Here is a 24,777-nt window from a genome sequence, read left to right as displayed (position 1 = left end):
CCTCGTTTTGTAGCTTTACACACTGAGTTAACTTCAAGACTAGCAAGAAAGTCCCACTCCGAGCCTAAACGTAATGATTCACACCAGGTAGCAATAAAGGACACTAGTTAGGTTGTCTAATCATCTGTGGAACCTTTGTAAAGAGGGTATGTAGGGAAAGTGTAGGAAAATGGTCAGGGCCCCTCAGATGTTCAGAATCTTGCTGAGCATTTGGTGTAAAGAGGTCACTGCGGAGGAAGCTGAGGACTGAGCTCTTGTCATCTGCCAATGGCTCCCAGGATCTTATCCCAATTACCTAGCGTGGACCTGCGTGTGAGGGGTGTGGTGACCTAGCCTGTACAACAGGTTTGGAGGGTCTGTGGGCCCTACCCCTAGCCCGGACAATACAGATGGAAAACTTAGCGTAACTAAAATAATGAAACACTTTGGCTTTAGTTATGAACTGCCCAGCCATACAATTGGCGGAGTCACTCAGCAATACAGGGTATATTAGAAAACATTCTGTAGTTTGGTAAATTGATATTCCTGGCCAAGCTATACTTACAACAGTGCGCTGTTGGAGTCTGGGGTGACTGACATGTTTCGGATTACTAAACAGTGCGGTGGTTTGTAGAGACCCGCCACTGCCCCGTAGCGTGAGAAATGGGTTAGCTCCCCCCAGCCCTACAGGAGCGGCCCTCACCTGCCTGCCTTCACCCCACTGCCAACTCCGACAGACGTTCCAGCAGCAGTGAGATGACAGCCCAGAACTCAAAGCTACAGTGAGTCTTTGTGGTTCCAGAACAGCCCAGAAGCAGCAGAGCAGGGGAGGGAGCCCGTCGTGAGCCAGTGAGCGCCCCGGAGCCTGAGCCAGCCCCTCGACCTTCACCCCCTGGCTGCTATCGACCCATTCTGAGAAGACCAGGGACTCCTGACCATGCCTGGGGGCCTGGGGCAGGCCAGGCTCCTCCTTAATGCTGCAAGGAAGTCCCAGCAGCCCTCCAGAGCAGCAGTGGACCTTTAGGTGCTGGGCACTGGGCCGATAGAAAGTCATTTCCCAGGTGGTGCAAGAGAATCGTCAGGGACATCTTAAGACAGAGCCTGATTCCTTAGGGCTGGGGCAGTATGACATTCTGCAGGTCTGATCCGCAGGCCCCACTTTGAACCCTAAGGAGCTGAAGCACATTTAGAATCACCCGGGACCTTCTAGAACCATACAGATGTCCAGGCCTCACTAGTTAAAGCCAGATTGGGGGAGGGAGGTTCTGGAGCCCAGGCACCAATATTTTACTAAAAGCTCCACGGTGAGGAGCTTAATGTGGTCAGGGCTGACATAAGGTTCCATCACTGTTAAAAGCAGGGCCCCACTTCAAAGGAACAGGCTCCTGCAGGTGACCAGACTATCCCTGGTCTTACTGCTGGCATGTTCTTATCCCACGGCACAGTGTCACAGCTGAAGGCCATTTACTGCCATGCTTGTGTCACCTACTTTCAGCGAAGGAAGCAAGCAGGAACTCTCTTCTCTGTCTCACCCATTCCTGACCCGGGTGGTCTACACAGCAGGCTAACACTGACTCGTGAGGCTGAGTTGTAGCTCTTCTCTCGGACCAGAAAGAGGCCCCAGTGAGCAGTGATCAGACCTAACAAGAACAGCGCTGGCACCTGGCTGTGTATGGTGGTCTGCTATGGATGACATGGTTCCTTCAGCCCAGGGCAGAGCAAACCTCTTTCAGAATCATTTCACGGCAGGAGAAGGGACGGCCGTCGGCTTTTGTATTCGATTGACTGGACTCAGTGCAGCCACATTATAAAAGCTGCTGACTCTGCACTGAGAACAAAACGACTCCGGCTTAGCGCGTTATCCTCATTTTTAACCCGTAAAGCTCTCACCCAGTATTTTGTTTTGTTTTGTCTTTTTCGTGACCGGTGCTCAGCCAGTGAGCGCACAGGCCATTCCTATATAGGATCTGAACCCGCGGCGGGAGTGTCGCTGCGCTCCCAGTGCCGCACTCTCCCGAGTGCGCCACAGGCTCGGCCCTCACCCAGTATTTTAATAAATATATTAAGGCTTACGGTGATCAGTTTTGAGTGGAGAGCAGTTTGCTTTCTAACATACTAGTTGACATTCAGAATCTTTAAAAGTAAAAACGCTGCTGTCGTGCGGTGACTGATACACACCAGCTTGTCCCAGGTTAACCCCCCACTAAATGTTGTCTTCGTATTACCTTCCTTATTCCTACATCTGGTAGACAAAGAATGATATAAAGCAGGCAGCTGATGGGTGCGACCGGAAATGTTTACTTTGTCACTAAAAGCTTTTACTGAGTCACCTGAATAGCGCATAACGCAGCTTACAAATCAATAAGGCTGAGCCGAGACGCTTAAAGGCTCCCGAAGCTGCAGGAACAGCTGCAGGGAGGCAGCCAAGAAATGCTGGTTTCAACAGGCACAACCTGCAGCAGGAGCCCCAGGACAAAGAGGGTGTCAATGACCTGCCACCTGCAAGGAAGTCACTAGCTAAGAGTTGCCGCACACAAAACACCAGCGGAGGCCTTTGCCGGGGATCCCCGTGGTGTGTTCTCGTGAATCCCCAGCAGGTGCACCTCCAGCAAGGGTGTCCAGGGTACTGCTCAGCCCCTCCGGGTCACCTCAGCAGAAGCTGCAGCCGTCGGAACATGCTGTGACCTCCCAGCCTGCCACTCCAACGGGCAGCGTCAGTCCTCATGCTGAGCCCCGTCCCCGGCAGAGCAAAGGAGGTGCTCCCCTGCCAGACGACAGGCGGGCTGGCAGGTGGCCGGCAGCAAGGGCTTCCCCGGCAGTCACGTGCCTCCTGGGGCCTCTACAGAGACTCCAGAATCCAGTCGTGGCCAGAGAGTGGGGAGACCGCTGGAGAAGGGGACAGCAACATGTCCCGAGGGGGGCCTCGGTCCCTCCCGGCGTGGAGCGACTTCTGCTCCTGGAAATACTCCTCCTGCTCGTCAAAGAGGCCGTTCTCCAGCGCTGAAGTGCGGTCCGGGGACGCTGCCTGGCATGCCCCCTTGTACTCCTGAATGGACTCATGCAGGTGGTACAGCTGGCACAGCAAGGACATGTCCAGCTGGCGGAGGCCAACCTTGGGGGAGACAGAGGCGAGAAGTCAGCACTGGCCTCTACCCCAAACACTCAGCCCGCACACTCCTCCCACCAGCACATCCTCCCCGGACCGCCAGCCATGCGGTGTCTGCACGTCCTGTGCTGAGGTCACCTTCACTGCCTTATGCCCACACCTCAGACATTACTCGCAGCATCTGGGAGAGGTCCCACCTGCGGGGGGGTCCCACCTGCAGAAGTCGCCGGTGGCCTCCTGGGCACAGCTGGTGAGCAACAGCACAACCCGCTCTGTAGCCCCAGCTGTGTTCACTTTGGACACCAAGATACAGGTGTGTCACCTTCTCTCCCTGTGATCAGACCCCCAGGAGCCCCACACCGGCCTTCCTGCTGCTGCACTGACGTCCGAGCGACACGGTCATTCTCAGCTCTCGGGGGCAACATAGCGCCCTGCATGTGACAGGCCACCCTGGAGCACCTGCCTGTGACCAGCTCAGCCCCCCGGCGCTGGAGAGGAGCAGAGGTCAGACGGGGTCCTCCAGACGGCTGTGGGACCCCTGCCCAGAGCATCTGATTATAAGAAGAAACCTAGTAAGAGGCAGGAACTCTAGTGGCTCCTGAAAACTGTTTTCACAAAAACAAGTGGGGAGAGAACAAGCAACCCTGATAATGTCACATCTTTGCAGATCATCGTGTCTCCACCGTCCCTCCCAGGGAAAAGAGTGGTCAGGACAGGCGATGCTTCCGTCACTTCATCCCAAAGAGAGGGGTTCATGTGCTTGGAAAGACCTTCACCTCGGTGTGCGGGAGGACCCCCGGGGCCTCATTCCAGCAGCAGCCTCTGCCGCAGGCCTGGGCCCCCCGCGCGGCTGCACCTCCACCCGCCCCAGCGACGCAGAGCTGGGCACAGACGGCCCTGGACACGTGCTTCTCGGCCTTCAGCAAGTCACTCATCATCTCTGTGCCTTGGTTCATGACAAAACAATGATGGTTTCTATGACAGGGCTCCTGGGAGGATTAAATGAAATTTCAGCCATTTTAATAAAAGTACTCCAATGGGCCGAAGACACGTGGGTGGGTGCGCACGTGAAAACACACGGTGTCAGGGAGGATCTCCAGTGTTTCTAGTGGCCGAAATGACTCAACTCAGCAATGAGATTTTCCACCCAAAATGGCTTGACTTTCACAAAGGGAAGCTGAGGCCCGACTGGGTGTTAAAGTCCGGGTTAAGCTCATGTCCCTGAACCTCTCTACGCTGCCACGTGAACGCTGGCTACCTCCTCTGCAGCCTGAACAGACACAGAAACAGGACCACGTGCACATACGCGCCTATGCTGCTAGGGGACTCGGGAGAGGACTTGCAGAAGAAGCCTTTCCTGGGAAGAGCCACCAGCCACAAGTCAGGCGGGAGGGGGGTCTCCAGGCCCAGCCTCACCATTCTCGATGCTTTGCTGAGGTCCTCCCACGAGCGGCCTATAAACTGAGGATTTAACTGGATCGTGTACAACTGGCTCCGACACTGTGTGACTTTGGGTAGTGACCTGTTGCTTCTTGTCCTGAGTAACCTGCAAGGGCCTAGAGAGTGTTATCCTGCTCTGGAAAGCACACCTTGAACAGGTAAGCAAGGGCTAGACCGAGAGGTGCCTGGGTCTGCACACCCTCGGCCAGACGCCGTCACCCTTTTTCCTGATTAGAGTTTGTGTGGGTGTCAGGAGGGAGGGAGGGTACGTGGCATTTGTGTTTTAAAAATCACCTAGAAGATTCCGATGCCCCGCTGCAGTGAAGATCCGGTGCTGCTGACACAAACACCTGTCTGTCCTGGGCCTCTTCTGTGTACTCTCCTGCAAGCATGGGCTTTCAGGCCAGCCCAGCAAACAGCACCACTGAACACAGCACAGGCTCCGGAGCGAGCCCGCCCGCCTGCCCGCCTGGGCTCAAATCCCGGCCCTGCCCCCTCCAGCTGCGAGACCAGGGACAAACCTCTCAGCTCCTAAAAGCAGCAGTGGCTGCTCCCATTGCGGTCACCTTCATGACCTCCTTTCCACTCTGCCAGCATGCAGACTCTCTCCTTGGGAAGGTGTGGCAGGTGCCACAAGGCCCCGGAAACAGCAGGGCTGTGTGTGACACCACATTCCTCCCTGTCCCCGTTCAACACTGAGATGGCAGAGCAGCACAGGTATGTGAGAAAGAGCTACCTGGTCCCCTTTGGTCAGGAGACACCCACGTAGTCAAGGACTACGGATGTCTTACCCCAGAAAGGAGGACCTTCCAAGCCAGTCATGCCTTTTCCAGCAGATGTGACTATTCTGTACCAAGTCAAGTGGCCCAGCCTGCAGGCTCTAGAGCCCCAGGTGCTAGGTGTTGCCGTGCAGCATACGAACAGATCTGCTTTCTCTCTTCTACCTCCCTTTACATATCTGAAGATAGACTTCATTCCACCACCCCTATGCTGTAAAAAAAACCCAACCTGCCTTCTTCAAGCTAAATATCTCAGGCCCTCCCACTGTTTTCATGGTGACCTAACCACCCGGTCCTTTCCTCCAGATCTGCTCCTAATTCCCAAGATCCCTCCATGGTATTGGGTCTGAATACAATAACCACACCATAGGATTCTGACCTAGCAAACTCCAAAGCACCCACACCTTCCAGGACTTAATACAAGGAATATTAACTTTAATAAACAAAGTTACACCCTCCCAGAGTCACACCTATGTCTGCTCAAAAAATCATGGAAAAGGTTCGTCTGGAATCCTGGGTACACTTCTCCTGAGTCACTCTGACACCACAAGGTTGGGTGATCCTGAGACTCTTTCCCACCTCAGGAACGAATGCAGGAAAAACACGTGAGGAGTAGGGAGCAGCTTGCTATTCCAACAGGGCTGGGTGCCACCCTCCTAGGGCAGTTTGGGGTCCGCCCAGGTAAAAAGCAGGAGCCTGGGCCTGGTAGCTTTGACTCCCCCGGGCCCCGTGCCAGCCAAGGACGTGCGCTTCCAGGCTTTTCTCCTGCAGGTGCCGTTTCCAAAGCACTCCCAGGCTTCCTGGGGTCTGCAGCAGGCAGGGTCGGAAGCAGAGGGTGGTGCCCTGGCCCTGTCTGCGTGACATCCGGGTGACTCACAAAGCCACCTGTCATCAGGTGGAGCACTGGCCTAGAAACGGAGGTGTGGCCCGCCCAGGAGCACAGCAGGGTCCTGCACACATCCTCACACGACCGCACATGCGCCTCGCGTTCACACGAATGAGGCAAGGGTGTAACCCGCGCACACACAGACACGTGCACACACGCCCGCACACGTCCCAGCTTCTCAGCACCGCCGTCTTCAGACACCAAGCTCAACTTCCTGACTTCCCAGAAATCTTCACAATGAGCTAGGAGGACAGGAGGGGCAGCCGCGTGACAGCCCGACTTCCAGCCAGGACACCTTCTTCCTCGCCTGTCTGGTTAACTCTCACGTCTGTCTTCCAGAGGGACACTGAAAGCCACAGCAGTGTCCCATCATCTGGTCGGACTCTGTCCGCCAGGCTCCCGTCCCCTCCTCCCCTACCTGCACCGCGAGCCACACTCAGGTGCAGGCCCTGTGGCCAGGTTCCTCCTTCCCCTCCCCTCCCCTACCTGTCCCAGGGCACTTGTCACCCTCCACCCTATAGACCAGACGTGCACGTAGGCCTTCTTTCTCCTACCGCAGGACATGCCCCTCAAGGCTGCAACCCCATTTCCCTCCTGGCCCCTTCAGCATCCAGCCCAGAGCCTTGCCCAGCAGACACGCAGATACCTGGTGAAAATGCCTGGGTGTGGCGATCTCAGACACCCTCCCAGAGAACAGCCTGGCAGTGGGGTCATACTGGGAGTGGCAGACACTGGGCCGTACCACCGCGGTGGCCGCAGAGGTGGCAGGGCTGAACGGGCGGCCCCTTTGTGCCTGGCACACCCCTGAGGTGCCCCTGCAGAAAGCCTCAGACCACTGAGTGCACACGTGGTCTCCACCACGTCGTCTCCACCACGTCATCACAGTGACACATCCTGCCAGAGAGGAGTAAGAGACGCCACAGCCAGCTTCCTCCTGCAGCGCACCAATAGACCAGCCTGCAGCTGGGGACAGACACACAGCAGTCTACACTGGAAGTCGGACTGTCTGCACTGAAAGTGTGTGGGTCTCGGGTGGGGGACCCTCAGCAAGCCCATGAACGCCCACCCACCACGGTCCCCTCTAGCAGGGGACACCTGCCCCGCAGTGATGGGTTCCCACATGTCCTTGAAGGAAGGTGGGTCTCCTCATTCACAGCCGGATTCAGAAGATGCAGCTGTCTTTGGAAAACCCACTTTCTGAAAATTCAGACAGGCTCATTTAAGAAAGATACAGAATTCTCCCACCCAGCAATGTGCAGCCCCTTATTCTGGACTTTATTTAAAACTGAGAACAATCGAGTAGCTTCCACGGCTGCAAACCGCTGAGACCTTCCTCTCTGTTCGGGCTTCCTGTGTCCTTCCTGACCATGCCCCCCTCTCCGCCCAGGGCGGCTCCTCCTACCCCAGCTGCCACACAGGTGACTAGCCAAGCCACCACGGCGTTCCCAGCAGGGGCCCGACCTTGAGCCACCCTCGAACCGTGATTTTTAAAACTGAACGACAGAATCCACACACGCATATGCCTCAGACAGGGCGGCAGTTCCCAGCTGGGTTTCGGCTCAGAGACCAGCATACATTGTCCAGCACAGAAGGTCACATCACAGAAGCGTGAGTTCAGTAGGGTCTCCCTGTACACGTATGTGTACATGCATGTGCAAGCTTTTGGCTGAAAGAGGAAATGTCTGTTTGCAGAACTTTCTGGAAAGTGGGATTGGGTGGAGGTGAGGTGACCAGGCAGCACTACCCACTCAATTTACAGCCTTTTGTAGCACTTAACTGTTTTTCCCAACCAACACGTTTCTCTTAATTTTAAAAACTTGCAATAATAAAAAGAAATATACAATAGATACACACTGCTAGTAGGACTAATACTTTTGTAAAACCTTTTGGAGACCTAGTGGGTGAGAGCAAAAACCCTCAAACAGCACATCGGGCTGGCCGGTTAGGTCAGCTGGTGAGAGCACAGCCTTATAACACTAAGGTCATGGGTTCGGACCCCCGTACTGGCCAGCCGCCAAAAAGATAAATAAAATAGCACACAAATTCGTTCATTTCTAGGGATTCATTGTAGAGGGAAAAAATCTCAGCTGTGTACAAAGACCTCCTCCTGATCCTTGGTCTCAGGTAGGCTCTGATTCTGCAAGAGGAGGAACCTGAAACACAGGATGACAGAGGCCTGTGCGTAAAGCCACAATCGGGGGCAGTGCAGAGAGCTACGCAGGCCTGCGGACCCCACACAGGCGCTCCGACCACCAGCCTGCCCTGCCCTTGCAGGGAGATGCCCACGTCAGCAGTGGTATAGCAAGCTGCTGCGATCCCGGGCGACTTTTATTTTTGGTGTTTCGGAATATTTTAAGTTTTCTACCGTGAATATGTATTAACTTACAGTGAGAGAACTTTTAGTTTTCTTTGAAAAATGTAAATAAGGAGAAAGCATATACAGATGGCTTGTAAATTTAATTTAGAGGAGCCTTGGTAAATGCCCCAAATCTAATCAAGGTGTCTAGTCTGTGTCCGCAGGAATGGGTTGTAACTGGAGAAAGCAGAGACCTAATCGACTGTCACCTGATTTCTGATAAAGCATGTGTTGACAGAAGACACTGGCCTGCACGGTTTGGAAAAGGAAAGTCAAAGAGGGAGACGTCGGGGTGTTGGTGTAGCTGGGAAGAGGCTGTGAACTCGGCCACCCAAGCAAGACAGAAACGCCCCGAAGGCCTCTCAGCTCCCCACGGGCTCCAAGCAAGCTTCGGATGACAGGGTCTCCCAGGCCACCTCCTGCTGCCCTGGGCGGAAACAGCCTGCTGGTCCTGGTCAGCTTCCTCCCCTACTAATGTTTGAGCCCCAACAAGCTGAGAACCAGACCCTGCAGAGCCACGGTGATTCTGAGACAGGACGTAGACCAGGCGGGCTGCAGGATCAAGCCCAGATCCAGCCAAACCCAGCCCTCGCCGCCCCCCACACCTGCCTGTGAACTCCTGTGCGGGGTAAGGCAGTTCGTGTGGGGTTTTCTGCCAGCTTACAAGTGAGGGCATCCACACAGATGCAGGCATTCTGCAGCGCGACAATTCTCATAGAACATTCTGGTTCATCTCTAACCTAAACTCACATTCATACGAGCCAAGCCCCCTTCCTCTTGTTCTGTCCTAGGATGAAGGAAAGCAAACGGCCACTTTCTTTAACAACTGTCTTATATGTTCTTTTACTTTTTCCTGATTATAAAAATAAAACATTCTACTTGTATTAAAAGTTCGAGTGGCTCCTAATCAGAGGAGCCAGTCTTCCATAATTCCCTACGGTAAAGCAGCAGAATGCCAATGTTTTGGTCTCGGGACTCCTTTACACCCTTAAAAATTATTGAGGGTCCCAAAGAGCTTTCGTTTATGTGCGTTATCCCAATGTCTACCTTCTTAGAAACTAAAACTGAGAAACTTGAAAATACTTATTAATCCATTAATAATAAACCCATTACTTGTTCACATAAGCAACATCTTTACGAAGAGTAATATTTTTGTAAATCTTTCTGAAGGTCTGGCTTATGTGCTTTTGCATGGGGTCCTTTGTGACACGTTTAGGTTGAAATAAATGAAGAAAATCCGGCCTCACGCAGATAGGTAACTGGGAAAGAAAGGAGTATTTTAATAGCCTTTTCAGACAATTGTGGATATTCCTCTTTGCCACTATGCTTTAGTTAGCTGCCGTGTGGAATTTGAAACTGTACCAACAAACTTTTCACACGCTGCTGCATTAACACCCATCCATCGTGCACTGTGAATGGCTCTTTTAATATCAAGCACTAGTCATATGAAAAAATGTGTACATTGATTCAGTGAATCATGCAGATGTTCCAAATGCTGGTACATTTCCTTTGATAATAACAAAAAAGGTACTTTGTCAATGTCCCATAATTATGGACACCCCTGAAAGGATTTTAGAGACCCCTAGGTGTCTCCAGACCATACCTTAAGAACCAAGGTTCTAAAGATATCCACTTGCAGCAAATTAGAGCACACATCCCTCAAGGCACTACACATATCCATTTTGTTTTTTACCACCAGAAAGGTGATGTGATGCACACCGCTTCCCATCGGGGAGTAATTCTACGTCTGTACTGGTGTAAGAAAGATTCAGTAAGTGGCTTTAGCTGTATGAAGGTATAAGAGTCACACTGCAAACATTTTGCATCCCTTTTGTGACCTAAATTACACACATTTAAGAAGTGTACTGGGCTGGCTGGTCAGCTCAGTGGTTAGAGTGCGGTGCTGTAACACCAGGTCAAGGGTTCGGATCCCCACACCTGCCGGCTGCCAAAAAAATAAAATAAAGAAACTGTATTGCACTTGTGTTTTGCTATTTAATAAAAAGCCACTTTGAGAGTTTTTAAAAAATGAAAAGTACAGGGTCAAAAGGCAGGCATGGATTCTATCTCATAAGTGTTACCAAACTGCGCCCCAAGAATCTACCACTTCACACTCCCACCCGCAACACAGGAGAGGCTGGTTCCCCCAACCCTCATCACCGCTGCGGTCATTCCTTAAATCTTTGTTGGTCTTTTAGGCACGACACGATGCCTCACTGTTTTCATCTGAGTGTCTGTGGTTGTAAGGGATGCTGACATCGTGCCATTTCTCTTTTAGCAGCGTTTAACTTGGATATTTCACCTCCATTTCTAAGTACAATTGAGGCCAAAGAGGTTTTGTTTGTGTGGGTTATCCCCATTAATATTAACCTTATTAGGAATTAAAGCAGCAGATCTTCATGAATCCACCTGGAGAATACACCAACCCCCTCCTTCCACGCTCTCCGGTCCCCATAGGTATCTCAGTCACCATCTTCCCAGCCCAGCCTCTCCTGGCCAGGGTCACCCTGCCACCAGGGAGCTCTGGTCAGGGGACAGAAGGCCCTTGCTTCTCCCCAGGCCCCTCCTCCGGTCAAGGACAGCGCCTCCCTCCCGAATCCTTGAGACTCAGATGGACACAACGGCAGAACTAGGCCAGCCCGAGGCTCTCAGGGCCAATCAAGGAAGTGACCAGAACGAGCTCACAAAAGCGGAAATGGCCACGTCTTAACCAATTTCTGTAGACCCACAAGGCAGGCTGAGGGTTTTCTGTCTCCGAGCTCCTAGGGGAGAGTGACCATCTCTGTGTCAAGTGTCTGCGGGGACCGAGCAACTTTACAAGCCCTGTCTAATCATCACTTGGAAACATCAGGAGCCTGCAGGCAAAGACGGGGGCTCTGTGTCGGGAATGACATTGGCAAGAGGGGCAAATACCAGGGCAGCCAACCTCAAGCTTCTTTCCTGCTCCGGGAGTCTCTGGGCTGTCTGACCAGATTCCTCCACAGAACTGTGAAAAACTAGGCTTTTCAAAGTGGGCTCTCCATGGCATTTACGTGGGCATTGCAGAAGCAAATTGCAAAACTCCCACCTGCTGCTTGGTGGGCATGAACTGCAATGGCGCCTGGGCCTCTCCTCCAGTCCCCCCAAACATCCTTGCCCACCTGGCCTCAGAGAGCCACAGCACTGCCAAGACCGGGCCCCAAGCAGGGGGCACGCTGACATGTGCATGATGCAGAAACCCCTGGAAAAAATGAAGAGGTGCCCAAGTGCGCATGACCGGGGCACTTCTACCTTTACACATAACAGACGGATGCCTTTAACCAGGAGCAGAAAAAGAAGGGTCGTGCTCCCTGGGAGATGCCCAGGCGTTAGGAAACAGTATCAGTTCACAGTGCTCTACAGGTAGGTCCAGTAACAGATAAAAGTTTAAAAAATACCTTCCAAGTCTTTATATGTTCAAATATTGGACTGTGACTATAAGCTCAGGTGGAGATACATCACATAAATGAAGCCCACAATCCCACGGCTGCCCTAATCGTCCCCCACCCCACCCACCCACCCCGCAGACACAGCCATGCATTCAACGCACGCACGAACTCTTATTCTTTCTTAGTCTTTGCTTTTTTTTTTTTTTTTTTTTTAAAAAGATGACCGGTAAGGGGATCTTAACCCTTGACTTGGTGTTGGCAGCACCACGCTCAGCCAGTGAGCGAACCGGCCATCCCTATATGGGATCCGAACCCCGGGCCTTGGTGTTATCAGCACCGCACTCTCCCGAGTGAGCCACGGGCCGGCCCTAGTCTTTGCTTTTATTGGGTGGACACTGGACAGTGACAAGTGTGGAGTAACTATGGCCTAAAAATCTTAAGAACTGTTGTAGACTGCCTAATTTGTGATGAACTGAGTCCAAGAATAGCAAGCTTGCACCATGCTTCCTGTTTTGCTCCCAGTTCTTTGCAAGGGATTTACAACCACCAGGCACAGGCGAACAAGTGTCCTCAGGATGCCAAGCACATCACAGCAGATGGTCCTTACGGCAGAGCAAACCTCTTCTGCAGGCATCAGAAAGACCCGGAGAGGCGTGAGGGGGAGGATTCACACCGCAACTGCCAAAAGGATCGTTTCTGGCATATACTTCTCATTTTCCCAGGAGGGGTTCTGTCACCCGAAAGCATCAAGTGGCTTGCCTGCTTTACACTGCACAGTTTAATGACACAGAAATTGAGCTCTTGAAGCCTAATTCACATACTTGCCAAGTCTTAAAAAACTTAAGACTGCAGATTCTGCCTTCTCCCGGATTCTGATTCCATAGTTACAGGATGGGGCCCAGGAATCTGCATTTTAGCAAGTAGCCTAGGAAATTCTGGGGCTTGCGGTCCATCCTTTGGGGAGCACCACATTAAACCATGCTAGTGGAAAGACTAGTGAAAACAGAAAGACAGAATTCAAAGCCATTGGACATTCACAGGCTCTGACCACACCAAACAAGAACAATGCATCGGAAGCTAATGCTCTTGTTCCAAGGGCACCCGCACCATCGCTTCTCTTAAAGACCAAAACCTCTGTAAGACACCAGCTTCCGTGTAGGATAAGGGGTGCACTGCACTGGGGTGTCAGCTGTTCAAGCTAATGCTTGTCCCCTGGAATCCAGTTCACCAGACAAGCTCATTAGGCATGCAGTGGTTGTTTTAACGCAAATGTGGGAAAGCGAATTGTTACCGGTTCTGAAATCAAACTTTTTTCCTTAGACTCAGTTAACTGCAGTTCAGGATCTCAAAATGTCTGTGCACGGCTAGCCACTTAGCTTGCTTGGGACAGTGCAGTGCTGGTGACGCCAAGGCCAAGGGTTTGGATCCCTGTACCAGCCAGCTGCCAAAAAACAAGCTCTGTGTGGTTGACTTTCCACACTGCACAGGTGGGTGACCAAACTAACGGACATAAGAATGAAAGAGGCAATGAGATTCCAAGTCCAAGCCCAGAACTTGCCGCTGCTGCTGTGAGAAGCAGAACCCAAGAATCCCCAGGACACTCTCCTTGAAGATCTCCTGTCCCTAGGCTGAGGGCCTTTGTGTCTCTATGCTCTCCGGGACTCTGGAAATCTGTAAGCATGATGACCTCATAGAGCTGCCGGCCGGGAGGTCTGTGCTGAAATCTACGCAAGGAACGGTGTGTGCCAGGGGTCATGGCTGCCAGCAAGAGTCAAGTGCATCCTGCAACCATGAGCAGGATGAAAGGCCCACCGAGATCCAGTCAGCAAAGCCAGCCATCAGCTTAGCAGATAAAGGGGTCTGCGATGGATACCTAGTGTTTTGGCTGCCCAGCAGCCCCCTACTCTGTTATTGCAAACTGTCCTTTCTTCGGGGACTGCCCCCTGCCATGGTTACACCATCTTAAGAGAATACTATCAGCTGGCTCAGGCTGCCAAGCTGGACCGGCTTTCATCCGCCCACAGTGTTTACAAACTGGAACTAAGAAGCGTGGCCGAAACTGAGTGTGGACGCCGTTAGTAGCCAGGTTCCAAAACGGAGGAAAAAACAAAACAGCAGGCGGGGGGAAGGCCTCGGTGGACTTCCTGGGTCCCCATCAGCCCTGAAATAAGGTGCTCCTTTGTGCAAGAGCTAGTTCAGACTGGGCTGCTGTTACTAACGTGGAGTCTGTGGGTCATGAAAAATGAGAACTAGTCCAAGCTAAAGCAATCGCACTGCTGTAAAGATGCCCACCTGTACCAGGTGTCACAACTCCTCTACACCTAGATATTTCCCATCCGTCCTTGTGTCCCCACAGCACCTTATACCCAACCTAAACCCAGTAAACACCTGTTGAATGTGACCTGAAAATACTCTCTGGTGTAAGAATAATAATTAAATAATAGTAAAACTTTTTGAAAGCACTTTTTTTGGTCTGTAGAGCAATAACCATCTGAGTGACCTTCACAGTTTTCCAGAAGGGCCCTTCTGGAGAGGGGACAGGGATTCACAATGGTGCCAAAATTCAGACAAGGGGTTACTAGAGCAGAAAGTGTTGAAACTCGGGAGATGAAACCACAACTCTTGGAGCAGAGCAGGGCGTCACCAATCCCGGGACAGAACCCTCCGCCCACGTGGGACAGGCCCTCCCAGCCCTGGACTCCAGGTGCCCCTCACTGTCTCCCCCCCACCCCAGCACCAACCATCTCTTCAATCTGTTATCTCCAGGCCAAAATCTCTCTTCCGGCTCCAGCTCCACATTCTGAAATGTCTAACATGCTCTTCTGCTGATGTAACAGCAAACCACCTTCCCCCCAAGCAACAGCCACTCCTGAGTCCCTGCTGCTGTGACAAACCTTGCTTTCCCAATGATCTATTGTCAAGGTTCCAAACGTCCTCTATGACTGCTGTACAACAGCACACTTAGCAGTCATCGGAGACACTGTAATCATATCAACTGGGAAAATGTTTGCAATAAGTGTCCACAAAAAGCAAACCAGAATGTATAATGTGATCGTGGGCACCTGCAGATGGTAGTAAAATGGTTAAGCAGGGCTTTGGAGCCAGACAGACCTGCCGCGGTCTGTGACCTTACAGGACTTAAACTCTACATGTCTGATTTTTCTCTTGTTGTTTAAATAAAAATAGACTTTGAGTACTTATCTCATGAACAATGTAGAAACATTACATAAGATAATGCATGGAAAGCGTTTACAGCGCTGGCCGGTTAGCTCAGTTGGTCAGAGCGGGGTGCTGCTAACACCAAGACCTTCAAATGAAATAGATCGACACAAACTAATGTGCAGATAATTCCGGAATGAACTCCCAGGTATTGTCTTGCAAGGGCCCAGTGCCCATTCAGACCCCACTGCCCCAGGTTAGCAAGTCTCTTAAAAAAGCTGAAAGACCAGCATACTTTAAAACCGGTGACAGTTCTTGAAAGGGACTAGTCAAGGCCTGTGGCCTTACCTTTATCTCAGCTAAATATCAGGCACACCAAAGATGGCTGTTGATTTTCCTTGTGCGTCAAATAGGTTGAGAGCACTAGTCCAAGCCATAATTATAAGGTGGCGGCTGTCCTTTCGTCACACCAGGAGGGACCTGGAAAAATACTCTGGGGAATGGCACACTGACTCCCAAGCCACCGCAGCAAGACTCCGGAGCATGTTTATACACTAGAGCTTCACAACAGGAGTGGCCCTGAGGATTCCTGTCCTAGTTCCACTATGAAACCAACAACCAGGGAGGGGTCTTCCTATCCCACCCCCGCGTTTCTGCCAGGTCCAAGTTCAGACTAAACACAGGACTGTGGATCCATCTCATTCCAGCACCGCTCACCAGCTGAGCCGTGCTCCTGTCAACTGATGTGTATTAATAAACAAAAACGGTTGGCTTGGAAGTTCAGGGTTCTGTAAGAAGCTTAGAAAAGCTCTTCAGAGAGAACAGGAAGTCACTTCAGTGCCACATACAGTCAATTTCTAATTGACTAAAAGAGTTAAGGCTTTGCACTTGCGGGCATTTTTCTTCATGCCTAGAAGAATGCACCTGCCCCACATTAGATTTCCCTAATAAAGTATTTACCTGTCCCAGCAGCACAGGTGAGGGGAGGCCCAGCTTTCAAGGGGGCACGAGGAGGTCATCAGGGGGCAGCAGGAGGGTCGAAAGGGGACAGTTTTCCTGTTCCCTCTGGCCCGGCCTATGGCTGGAAGAAAAAGCTGGGGAGAGGTTCGCTGTCGCCTAAATCCCTGCCCCTGTCCTACTTTCAGCGACACCCTCCTGGTCCACAAACACCTAATGCTCTTACCACGGACCCAGAAAAACTAAGCCGCATTGTTCGGAGCCAGACACAACCCGAAGACGCACGTGGACCTCACCGCACGTGGGGACACCTCCCCGCGGTCCTCCCGAGCGGGTCCGGAACCGGCTGCAGTCACCCGTCTACACTCGCGGCGGACAAGAAGCCGCGCTCGGCAGGGGGACCAGGCCGGCGTGGGACACGGAGGGGCGGTGGGCGCGGCGACCCTCCCCGGCCGGGCCCCTTACCATCTCCCTGCGCAGCAGCGCCAGCGCGGCGTCCAGGCTGGGGGGCTTGGGGGGCGCCGAGGCCCGGGCCCCGCAGCTCAGCTCGTCCTGGATGCGCCACCTCTGCGCGTACAGCCGCTCCAGCCGCCGCCAGCCGCCCGCGCCGCCGCCCGCCGCCGAGCGCAGCAGCCCGCGCAGGCCCCGGGGCAGCGGCGGCAGCCCGGGCAGCCCGTCCCCGCGAGGCCCCGGCGCCGCGCCACACCCGCTCATCGCGCCGCGGCCCCGGATCCTTCCCGCCCGCCCCGGCCCCGCCTGAGCCCGTGTCCCCGGCCCCGCCCCCGCCCCCGGCCCCGCCCCTTCCCCCGAGCCTCGCAGCGCCCCGGCTCACGTCCAGCCCCGTCCCCGCCCCTGTGTGTCCCCCCCCAGCGCCCCGGCTCACGTCCAGCCCCGTCCCCCCCCTGTGTGTCCCCCCCCCAGCGCCCCGGCTCTCGTCCAGCCCCGTCCCCGCCCCTGTGTGTCCCCCCCCAGCGCCCCGGCTCACGTCCAGCCCCGTCCCCGCCCCTGTGTGTCCCCCCCCAGCGCCCCGGCTCACGTCCAGCCCCCTCCCCGCCCCTGTGTGTCCCCCCCCAGCGCCCCGGCTCACGTCCAGCCCCGTCCCCGCCCCTGTGTGTCCCCCCCCAGCGCCCCGGCTCACGTCCAGCCCCCTCCCCGCCCCTGTGTGTCCCCCCCCAGCGCCCCGGCTCACGTCCAGCCCGGTCCCCGCCCCTGTGTGTCCCCCCCAGCGCCCCGGCTCACGTCCAGCCCGGTCCCCGCCCCTGTGTGTCCCCCCCCCAGCGCCCCGGCTCACGTCCAGCCCCCTCCCCGCCCCTGTGTGTCCCCCCCCAGCGCCCCGGCTCACGTCCAGCCCCGTCCCCGCCCCTGTGTGTCCCCCCCAGCTCCCCAGTTCACGTCCAGCCCCCTCCCCGCCCCTGTGTGTCCCCCCCCAGCGCCCCGGCTCACGTCCAGCCCCGTCCCCACCCCTGTGTGTCCCCCCCAGCTCCCCAGTTCACGTCCAGCCCCGTCCCCACCACTGTGTCCCCCCCCCCGGCGCCCCGGCTCACGTCCAGTCCCGTCCCCGCCCCTGTGTCCCCTGCAGCGCCCCGGCTCACGTCCAGTCCCGTCCCCGCCCCTGTGTCCCCCCCGGCACCCCGGCTCACGTCCAGCCCCCTCCCCACCCCTGTGTGTCCCCCCCCAGCGCCCCGGCTCACGTCCAGTCCCGTCCCCGCCCCTGTGTGTCCCCCCCCCCCCGCGCGCCCCGGTTCACGTCCAGTCCCGTCCCCGCCCCTGTGTCCCCTGCAGCGCCCCGGCTCACGTCCAGTCCCGTCCCCGCCCCTGTGTCCCCCCCCGGCACCCCAGCTCACGTCCAGCCCCCTCCCCACCCCTGTGTGTCCCCCCCGCCAGCGCCCCGGCTCACGTCCAGCCCCATCCCCGCCCCTGTGTCCCCCCCCCCGGCACCCCGGCTCATGTCCAGCCCTGTCCCCACCCGTGTGTGTCCCCCCCCGGCGCCCCGGCTCACCTCCAGCCCCATCCCCAGTCCCTATGTGTCCCCCGCAGCGCCCCAGCTCACCTCCAGCCCGCCCCGGACCCCCTCTTCACCTGCACGTGCTCCACAGGGACAGAGCCCTGCCCCACCTGTCCACTTCTGAGGAGGCGGGCTCCCCAACCAGCCCCCATCCCTGTCCAAACCTGCGCGTGTCAGGGATGGGGGCCCAGCTTCGGGCCCTCCCCGATGAGGCCGCTGGTGCAGGGGGTCTGGGTACCGAGGGTCTCGGGCGGGCAGGGCAGGGGTAGGGGGGCCTGGCTCTGGCCGCAGGACCCCCGCCTGTCCCCAAGGGCGGAATCCAGGCTGCCTCCTGGTAGGTCTATCCCGCCAACCTGCCGGGAGGGCTGCGGACACCCAGACCTGGGCCTGTCGCTCATTCCCACCAGGGCTCAGGGCCTCCTCAGTAAGTGGCACTGTCCAGCCGCACCCGCAGCAGCCAAGAGAAGCACCAGGCCCTTTTGAAACTTCCAAATACCTGCAAACACGTCCTTCAGCCTGGCCTTGAACACGGGAGTAATTCTAAGTGAAAATGTCAGGAAGTCAGAGAAAAAGGTTAAATCTGGACACTGCCCTCAACTCAGGCAAAAACAAACACGACTCACACCTCATAGAGGGAGAGAAGAGAGATTAACAGGTGCCCTACCTGCCAGGAGGACTGCGAGTGACAGACAGCTGTGACCAGATGACAGACATAAGATAAGGGAGCAGGACCAGCGCAGGTACTGCTGTGCGGAGTGGACACCTTTGGGCGGCCCGTTAGCTCAGGGGTTCAGAGCACCAGGTTATACAGCGGGTAACTTTAATGCCCACTCATTATTGGCTTTAATTATTAAAGGGATTTAATTGTTTAAAATATGCTCAGGGTGCTGGCCGGTCAGCTCAGTTGGTTAGAGCGTGGTGCTGATAACACCAAGGTCCAGGGTTCGATTCCTGTACCCGCCAGCCGCCAAAAAAAAAAAAAAAGTGTAAAATATATTCAATAGGATCGTCATGACAAAGTGTTCTGAGCGCTTCAGGCACCCAACATCAGAGAGCCCTGCACTTTTGAGGGCTTTTGCCCCTTTAATCTGTCACCTCACAGAGCCCACCCCAGAAGCAATGTCCTCGAAATCGGCAGGATGTCCTCGCTGGACCCCTGCGACTGGGCGAGACTGATGTGAAAACACCCTAGTGCAGGCAGTGGGATTTGCGGGCACCCAGGAGGCTTCCCACCCCCTCCTCTGCCCACCATCTCCACCTCCTCTCTGTGCCTCACCTTCCACTAACCATCTCGTGACGTCGCCAGGTGTCAGGTATTCATTCTTTCGCCTGTTTAAACAGGGGGTGTCTTCAGGAGAGCTCCCGGCTCCCCTGTGTGGGAGTAAGGGGAGAGAAGGGACAGACGCTGGGACCTGTCCCCCACACCTCGGCGTGAATTCCTTCAGTTTCACCTATCACTTTGCTGTCTCCTGCAGTACCTGGCAGAAATCAAGGTGCCAGCTGATCGGGTGTCTGGTGAGGGCCTGTCCCTCATAGATGGGGCCTTCTGTGTCCTCACACAGTGGGAGGGTCACTTTTAAAGGGCACTTTTAAAGGGAATCCCCTTCATGAGGACGTCCTCATGACCTAATCACCTCCCAAAGGCCCCACCTCTTAATACCATCACCCTGGGGTTAGGTTTTAACATATGAATTGGGAGGACACGTGTGCTCAGACCATAGCAAACGCTGACCTTCTGGCCTCAGACCAGGCCACCTCCTACACAGCTAAGTCAGTTTTTCCTTTTCTGTTCTGTTTTCTTGTTTTTCACAGTCTCTTGAAAGTCAGAAAACACTGACTTAATCCAGCACTGTGTTCTCTAGCCCACATGTCGCCTTAGACTTCACAGATGCAGGTTGAGCTCCTGGGCCTTGGAGCACAGACAGTCACCAGTATGCAATCCGCTGGGTGGATCTGAAGCCAGCTTTCTCAGCCCTCTTAGCCAGAGCACACTGGGAACTCACCTGGGAACTCCCGAGGGTACACCTAGAGGTCATCCCAGCCCCTTTCATCCCGTCCTTCCACTAATCCAGCCACTTATTCATAGCCACCGCTAATCCCTAACCACTTGGCGTGTGATTTCTGGAACTTCACAGGAGTCTTTGTACTCTCCTGTAATTCTGAAAGTTTAGGGCTGGCTGGTTAGCTCACTTGATTAGAGCCCTGTGTCGGTAACACCAAGGTCAAGGGTTCAGATCCCTGTACCAGCCAGCTGCCCCCCAAAAGGAAAAACACTAAAAGTTTAATGACAGGTTGTTGATAGAATAGAAAGAACCTGAAAAACACACTGATTCCGACTGAGCTTTTTAGAGCCAACGACTTTAAACACTGCTAACCATAGAGAAGTTCATCTTCTTGCATGCAGTAGTCATTTTTCACTTGTTGCAGGGCCTAAAATTGGAATGCTTTGAGAGCAATTATGCAATTATTTGAACTAAAGCTTAGCAAATATATTTCTTTCAAGATATAATTTCTTATATTTCTAAAACAAGTTGTAAATTTAAAAGTATACATAACACCTCTTAAAGCTTTTTACATTCAACTGTGTATACATATAAATGGGACTAAGAACTTAGCACTAAGTGATTGGCTCTTTCACGTAGTTTTTAAATTGTCGCTTTGTTGCCTCAACAATACAAGGGCAATGCTTTTTTCTTATTCTATTTTATTTTTTAATAAAGCACTCTATCAAGCAAAGCAATGCTTTTTTATAGCTGCTGAACCACAATACCGACCATCTGATGACAGTAAACACTTTTTGAAATATAGATGTACTATTAGATGTAATTTATTGAGTTCCTATTGTTAAAATAATTAATTGGGAGGTCATTAGGCTTGGCTCTGCAGTGCCCTGGGCTCTTGCTCAAGTACACTGAAACCCAACTCAGTATAAGCAGTAAAACAAAACTTAAGGTTAAACAATCAGAAACCACCACCTAACTTGTAACGAGAGACTTTCTGCTGGAATGATCCAGACAGAGGCTACTGTTCCACTTCAAATATTTCCTTTGCCGTTCTTCCGCATTCACCCCATAAAAGCCTTCCCCTCCCACCCCTATGGCAGAGCCCAGAACCACCTGCAGTCTGGAGCTGCCCATTTCCTGACTCCTTGTTTGGTCAAATAAACTCATTAACATTTTAATGAGCCTCAGTTTACCTTCTGACACTACTGCCTGTAAGCCCCAGTGCTAACCTCTATAATGAACGGAGGTGGATGAAGATCAGTCCATGACTTCCAGTAATTCACACCCCATCAGAAGATACCCCACAGGAAGCTTGGTGACAAATACAAACCGAGCCTGTGGCAGTCTCAGGGGAAAGACTCACCGTGGGGTGCGGAAAAGGTGGAACAGAAAAGCATTCTCTTACGTTGGGCATGAAGGGTCCGTGGACTTTCTGTAAGTGAAGACAGACCAGGGAGGGTGGGCAGAGTCCTGGCTGGTTGAAGGCGGGCTGGAACAGTGGCTTTGACCTCAGACTGGGGAGGGTTTCCAATTCCGTGCTGAGAAGTGTGGACTCTATTTTCTAGGCAATGAGACACTATTGTGCATTTCAAAGCAATACAAAAGTGGAGCTTTGGAAAGATCTTCTGGTGCCTGGGTTGAGGTGGGCGCAGACATTAGGGGCAAGGAGAGTACTTAAGAGGCTAATAATGCATCTTTGAGTTGAGAGGAAACGAGGCTCGCATTAGGTGGCAGGAACGGGGACAGGAAGTAGAAATAACAGCACCTGGTTCTCCGTGACGCACCTTCTCCTGTGATCCACTCAACCTCGGGAGGTGACAGGCCCGTCCTTGTCTCCTCCTTGTCTGCTCCTTCCTTCCTCCACTTTAACCCACTTTGTGCCAGGCCATAAGCCAGGCTCAAAGATACTAAATAAGTCACTCTGACATAATGAATAAAATACTTTTGGAAACAGCGTAATCATTTTGGTCATTGGGGAACCAGCCCCTCCTTAGACATCGGAGGTGACTGAAGAGACACACCCGTGAAGCCTGCCATTGAAATGTCGGACCTTTCTAATCGTCAGGAATGATCTCCCTCCGTGGTGGCTGGCAATTTAAGAAGCGCTTTTACATGCACGACCTCTCTTTGTTGCCACAAAAGTCCTAGTTATTCAAAATATGCCGCCCAGCTAACAACCCTGGCTAAGCGCTGCTCCCCGAGGTCACTCGAATGGCTGTGTCTCCTTCCTCTGGCACGTCCCTTCCTCGGGTCAGACAACCTTCGGTCCTATGGCTGGTTTGTCAAGACATGGTTTTGAACGACTGTACCTCCCCCAGACGCACACACTTGGTTCCTGACATGTCTGATCCGTTCTCTAAATAGCTTCGCACTGTTTTCTCCACTTTACTGTTAAGCTACTTCTTTTGAAGCTTAAAACCAAATTAAAGTTTGGAATTCACACATCGTACTTCTGAATAACACTGAACTTTAAGATAACTTTAGTTTTAACCCCTTTCCAAGTGAGATGCACAAGAGAGTAACGATCTATCCCCGTAGTGTTAAAATTAAAAAAGGATAAACAGATATATCCTTGTTTAGGCCTAGGACATTTCTGGAAGGACATGTTAGAAAGGGTTAACGGTGGCTCTTAACTTCTAGAGAGCAGAGAAGAGAGGTTTTAAGCCTTTCACGTTTACACCCTTTAGTACTCTTTGTAGTTTTACATAAAACATGTAATGAAATAAAAAGCTTTTTTTAATAATTTTATCTTGGTGCCAGCCCCTCGGGTGAGTGTCGGGGCCAGTGGGCTGAGGCAGGGACTGGGCCACAGGAGCCATACTCCGGGCTGCTGGGAGCTTCTCCTAAGAGTCCCGGGGTGGCCCCTTCCCTGCCTCTTCACACCAAAGCCAGCAGTGCAGAGAGCCAGCCAGGCACTTATCCAGCCCGTACCATGCCCATGGCTGATGCACCAGACTGTGCCATGGCAAGGCCTTTTTCTCTGGTCAGGACCATCTCGATGGGGCTATCAGGGCCCCACTCCATCTGGCCTGACCCAGCCTGCTCGAGTCCCGCAAGCTCTGCAGATAGGTTAGCAGGCAGACTCCAGCCCCACGTCCTGCCACCCACCTGCAAAGGATCTGGGGACAGGTAGCAGCACCCGGCCCACTCCAGAGTCAATGTGGGTCTCAATAAGGCCAGGTGACGCTCCAGAATGGGAGACAAGCCAGTTTGGGAACAGATTGGATCAGGTTCATTCAACATTATCATCAGTTATTTGATAATGACAGAACCCAACTAGGCACAAGTGACATTGATGCATCCTGCCTTACGTGGGAAAGACAGCAGTTCCAGGGGAAAGCTGCGTTGTGGAGAAGTTGTCTAGCCTTCCGTTCCAGAACATCCAGCACAGCATCAGGGTGCAGACCATCAGCCCATGCCAGACAGCTGCATCATCAGCATGGTTGTGGGCCAGCTCAAGGCCGATGAAGACCCCATCACGGGGTTCCACCAGATGATCCTATCAAAGGACGTCAGCGATGCTTGGGTTTGCACCAATGACAGGTTCGGGCTTGCCCTGCACCGCTTCGGCTGACCTCCTCCCAGCCAGGCACCCGCACTGTTTCCTCCTTGGTCCTCTTCCCGATACTATTCATGCTCCTCCAGATGCTCCAAACATCATACACAGACCAACAGGGCCATGGCGGGAGTGCTGCAGGGCACAGCTGCCACCAAGGTGTCATGCACGATGTTTGGACTCTAGACTAGTTGCATCTGACAGGAGAAGTTTGTGCTGTACCAGCACGTGCCTTGGAAAGACTTACATAATGCAAAAGGTTGTCCTTTTTTTTTTAATCTACTGACAAGTTGTTCTAGTAACCCAAAGAAGTAAAGAACAAAGCAGCTGCCTCAACGTCCAGATATTGATGCGTTCGGATATGTCAATGCCTCATGATACAATAAAACCACAAAAAATTTAAATAATAATAATTTTATCTTAACTATATTTAGTCAAATGAATGAGTAAAGACTTCTTTTTACATGAGCTACCTACAGTTAAGCTGAAAGCTTCTTTTTGTGTACTTGGGTTTTTTAACCTGAATGCAATGCTTTAATTTATCCATAATAAATTTCATCTTGTTTTATTCCATTTATGGGATCCTATCTAGGAAAAGCTCTCCGAACCTTGATTCTTTAACTTAACACCTATCTTTCCCAGAATTAGCTCATCTGCCAAATTAATAAATACACCATTTATGCTGATATTCATAGTGGTAATACCTAATATTTTGAAGCACTTAATACGTTGCGTGCATGGTGGTGAGCATTTTACTGGCAGTGTCTCATTTACTCTTCAAAACAGTCCTTTGAGGCCTGTGTGATTATCGCCACTTATAGGTGATGAAACCAAAGTTAAGAGAAGGAAATTAACTTTCCCGTGTTCACACACACAGTTAGTGGGAGAGCTGAGATTCGAAAGTCAGGTCTCTGATGCAGAGTGGGTGTTCCTTTTTTAAAAAAAATTAGGATTAAAAAGCACACAACATGGACTCTAGCCTCTTAACGAATGTTTAAGTGTACAGCCTGGTATTGTTAACTATACGCACACTGCGGGGCAGGTGTTCCTGACCACTGCACCACCCACCCAAGTCACCGATAAATGATAAACAGGACGGGGTCAAGGACAGAACCTTGTGCCAGAGACCCTTCTCCAGTGTCAC

The 24,777-nt window shown here is 53.0% G+C and overlaps 1 protein-coding gene and 1 pseudogene across 1 annotated transcript; one reads left to right on the top strand and one right to left on the bottom strand.

The window, feature by feature from the left end:
* Positions 1-2,275: 2,275 nt before the first annotated feature.
* Positions 2,276-16,783, bottom strand: FAM89A (family with sequence similarity 89 member A). The gene is made up of 2 exons (XM_063082881.1): positions 16,535-16,783; positions 2,276-3,091 (listed from the first exon to the last, which is right to left on the bottom strand). Exons 1-2 carry the CDS (start codon positions 16,781-16,783, stop codon positions 2,819-2,821), a joined length of 522 nt encoding a protein of 173 aa, XP_062938951.1. The 3' UTR covers positions 2,276-2,818.
* A 6,487-nt stretch (positions 16,784-23,270) lies between these two features.
* On the top strand, positions 23,271-23,651 carry LOC134366360 (nuclear transport factor 2-like; annotated as a pseudogene).
* Positions 23,652-24,777: the final 1,126 nt, after the last annotated feature.

This window comes from Cynocephalus volans, chromosome 18, assembly GCF_027409185.1.
Source record: "Cynocephalus volans isolate mCynVol1 chromosome 18, mCynVol1.pri, whole genome shotgun sequence".
In the NCBI taxonomy this organism is placed as follows: Eukaryota; Metazoa; Chordata; class Mammalia; order Dermoptera; family Cynocephalidae; genus Cynocephalus; species Cynocephalus volans.
Note: the sequence above shows the minus strand (reverse complement) of the source record. Positions and strands in the feature narration are given on the sequence as shown.

What these genes read in the sequence shown, in the direction of transcription:
- FAM89A (XM_063082881.1), bottom strand. Translation starts at nt 16,783, where the DNA reads ATGAGCGGGTGTGGCGCGGCGCCGGGGCCTCGCGGGGACGGGCTGCCC. An exon ending in CGCTGCTGCGCAGGGAGATG is followed by an intron (nt 3,092 to 16,534) that starts GTAAGGGGCCCG and finishes GTCTCCCCCAAG; the next exon opens with GTTGGCCTCCGCCAGCTGGA.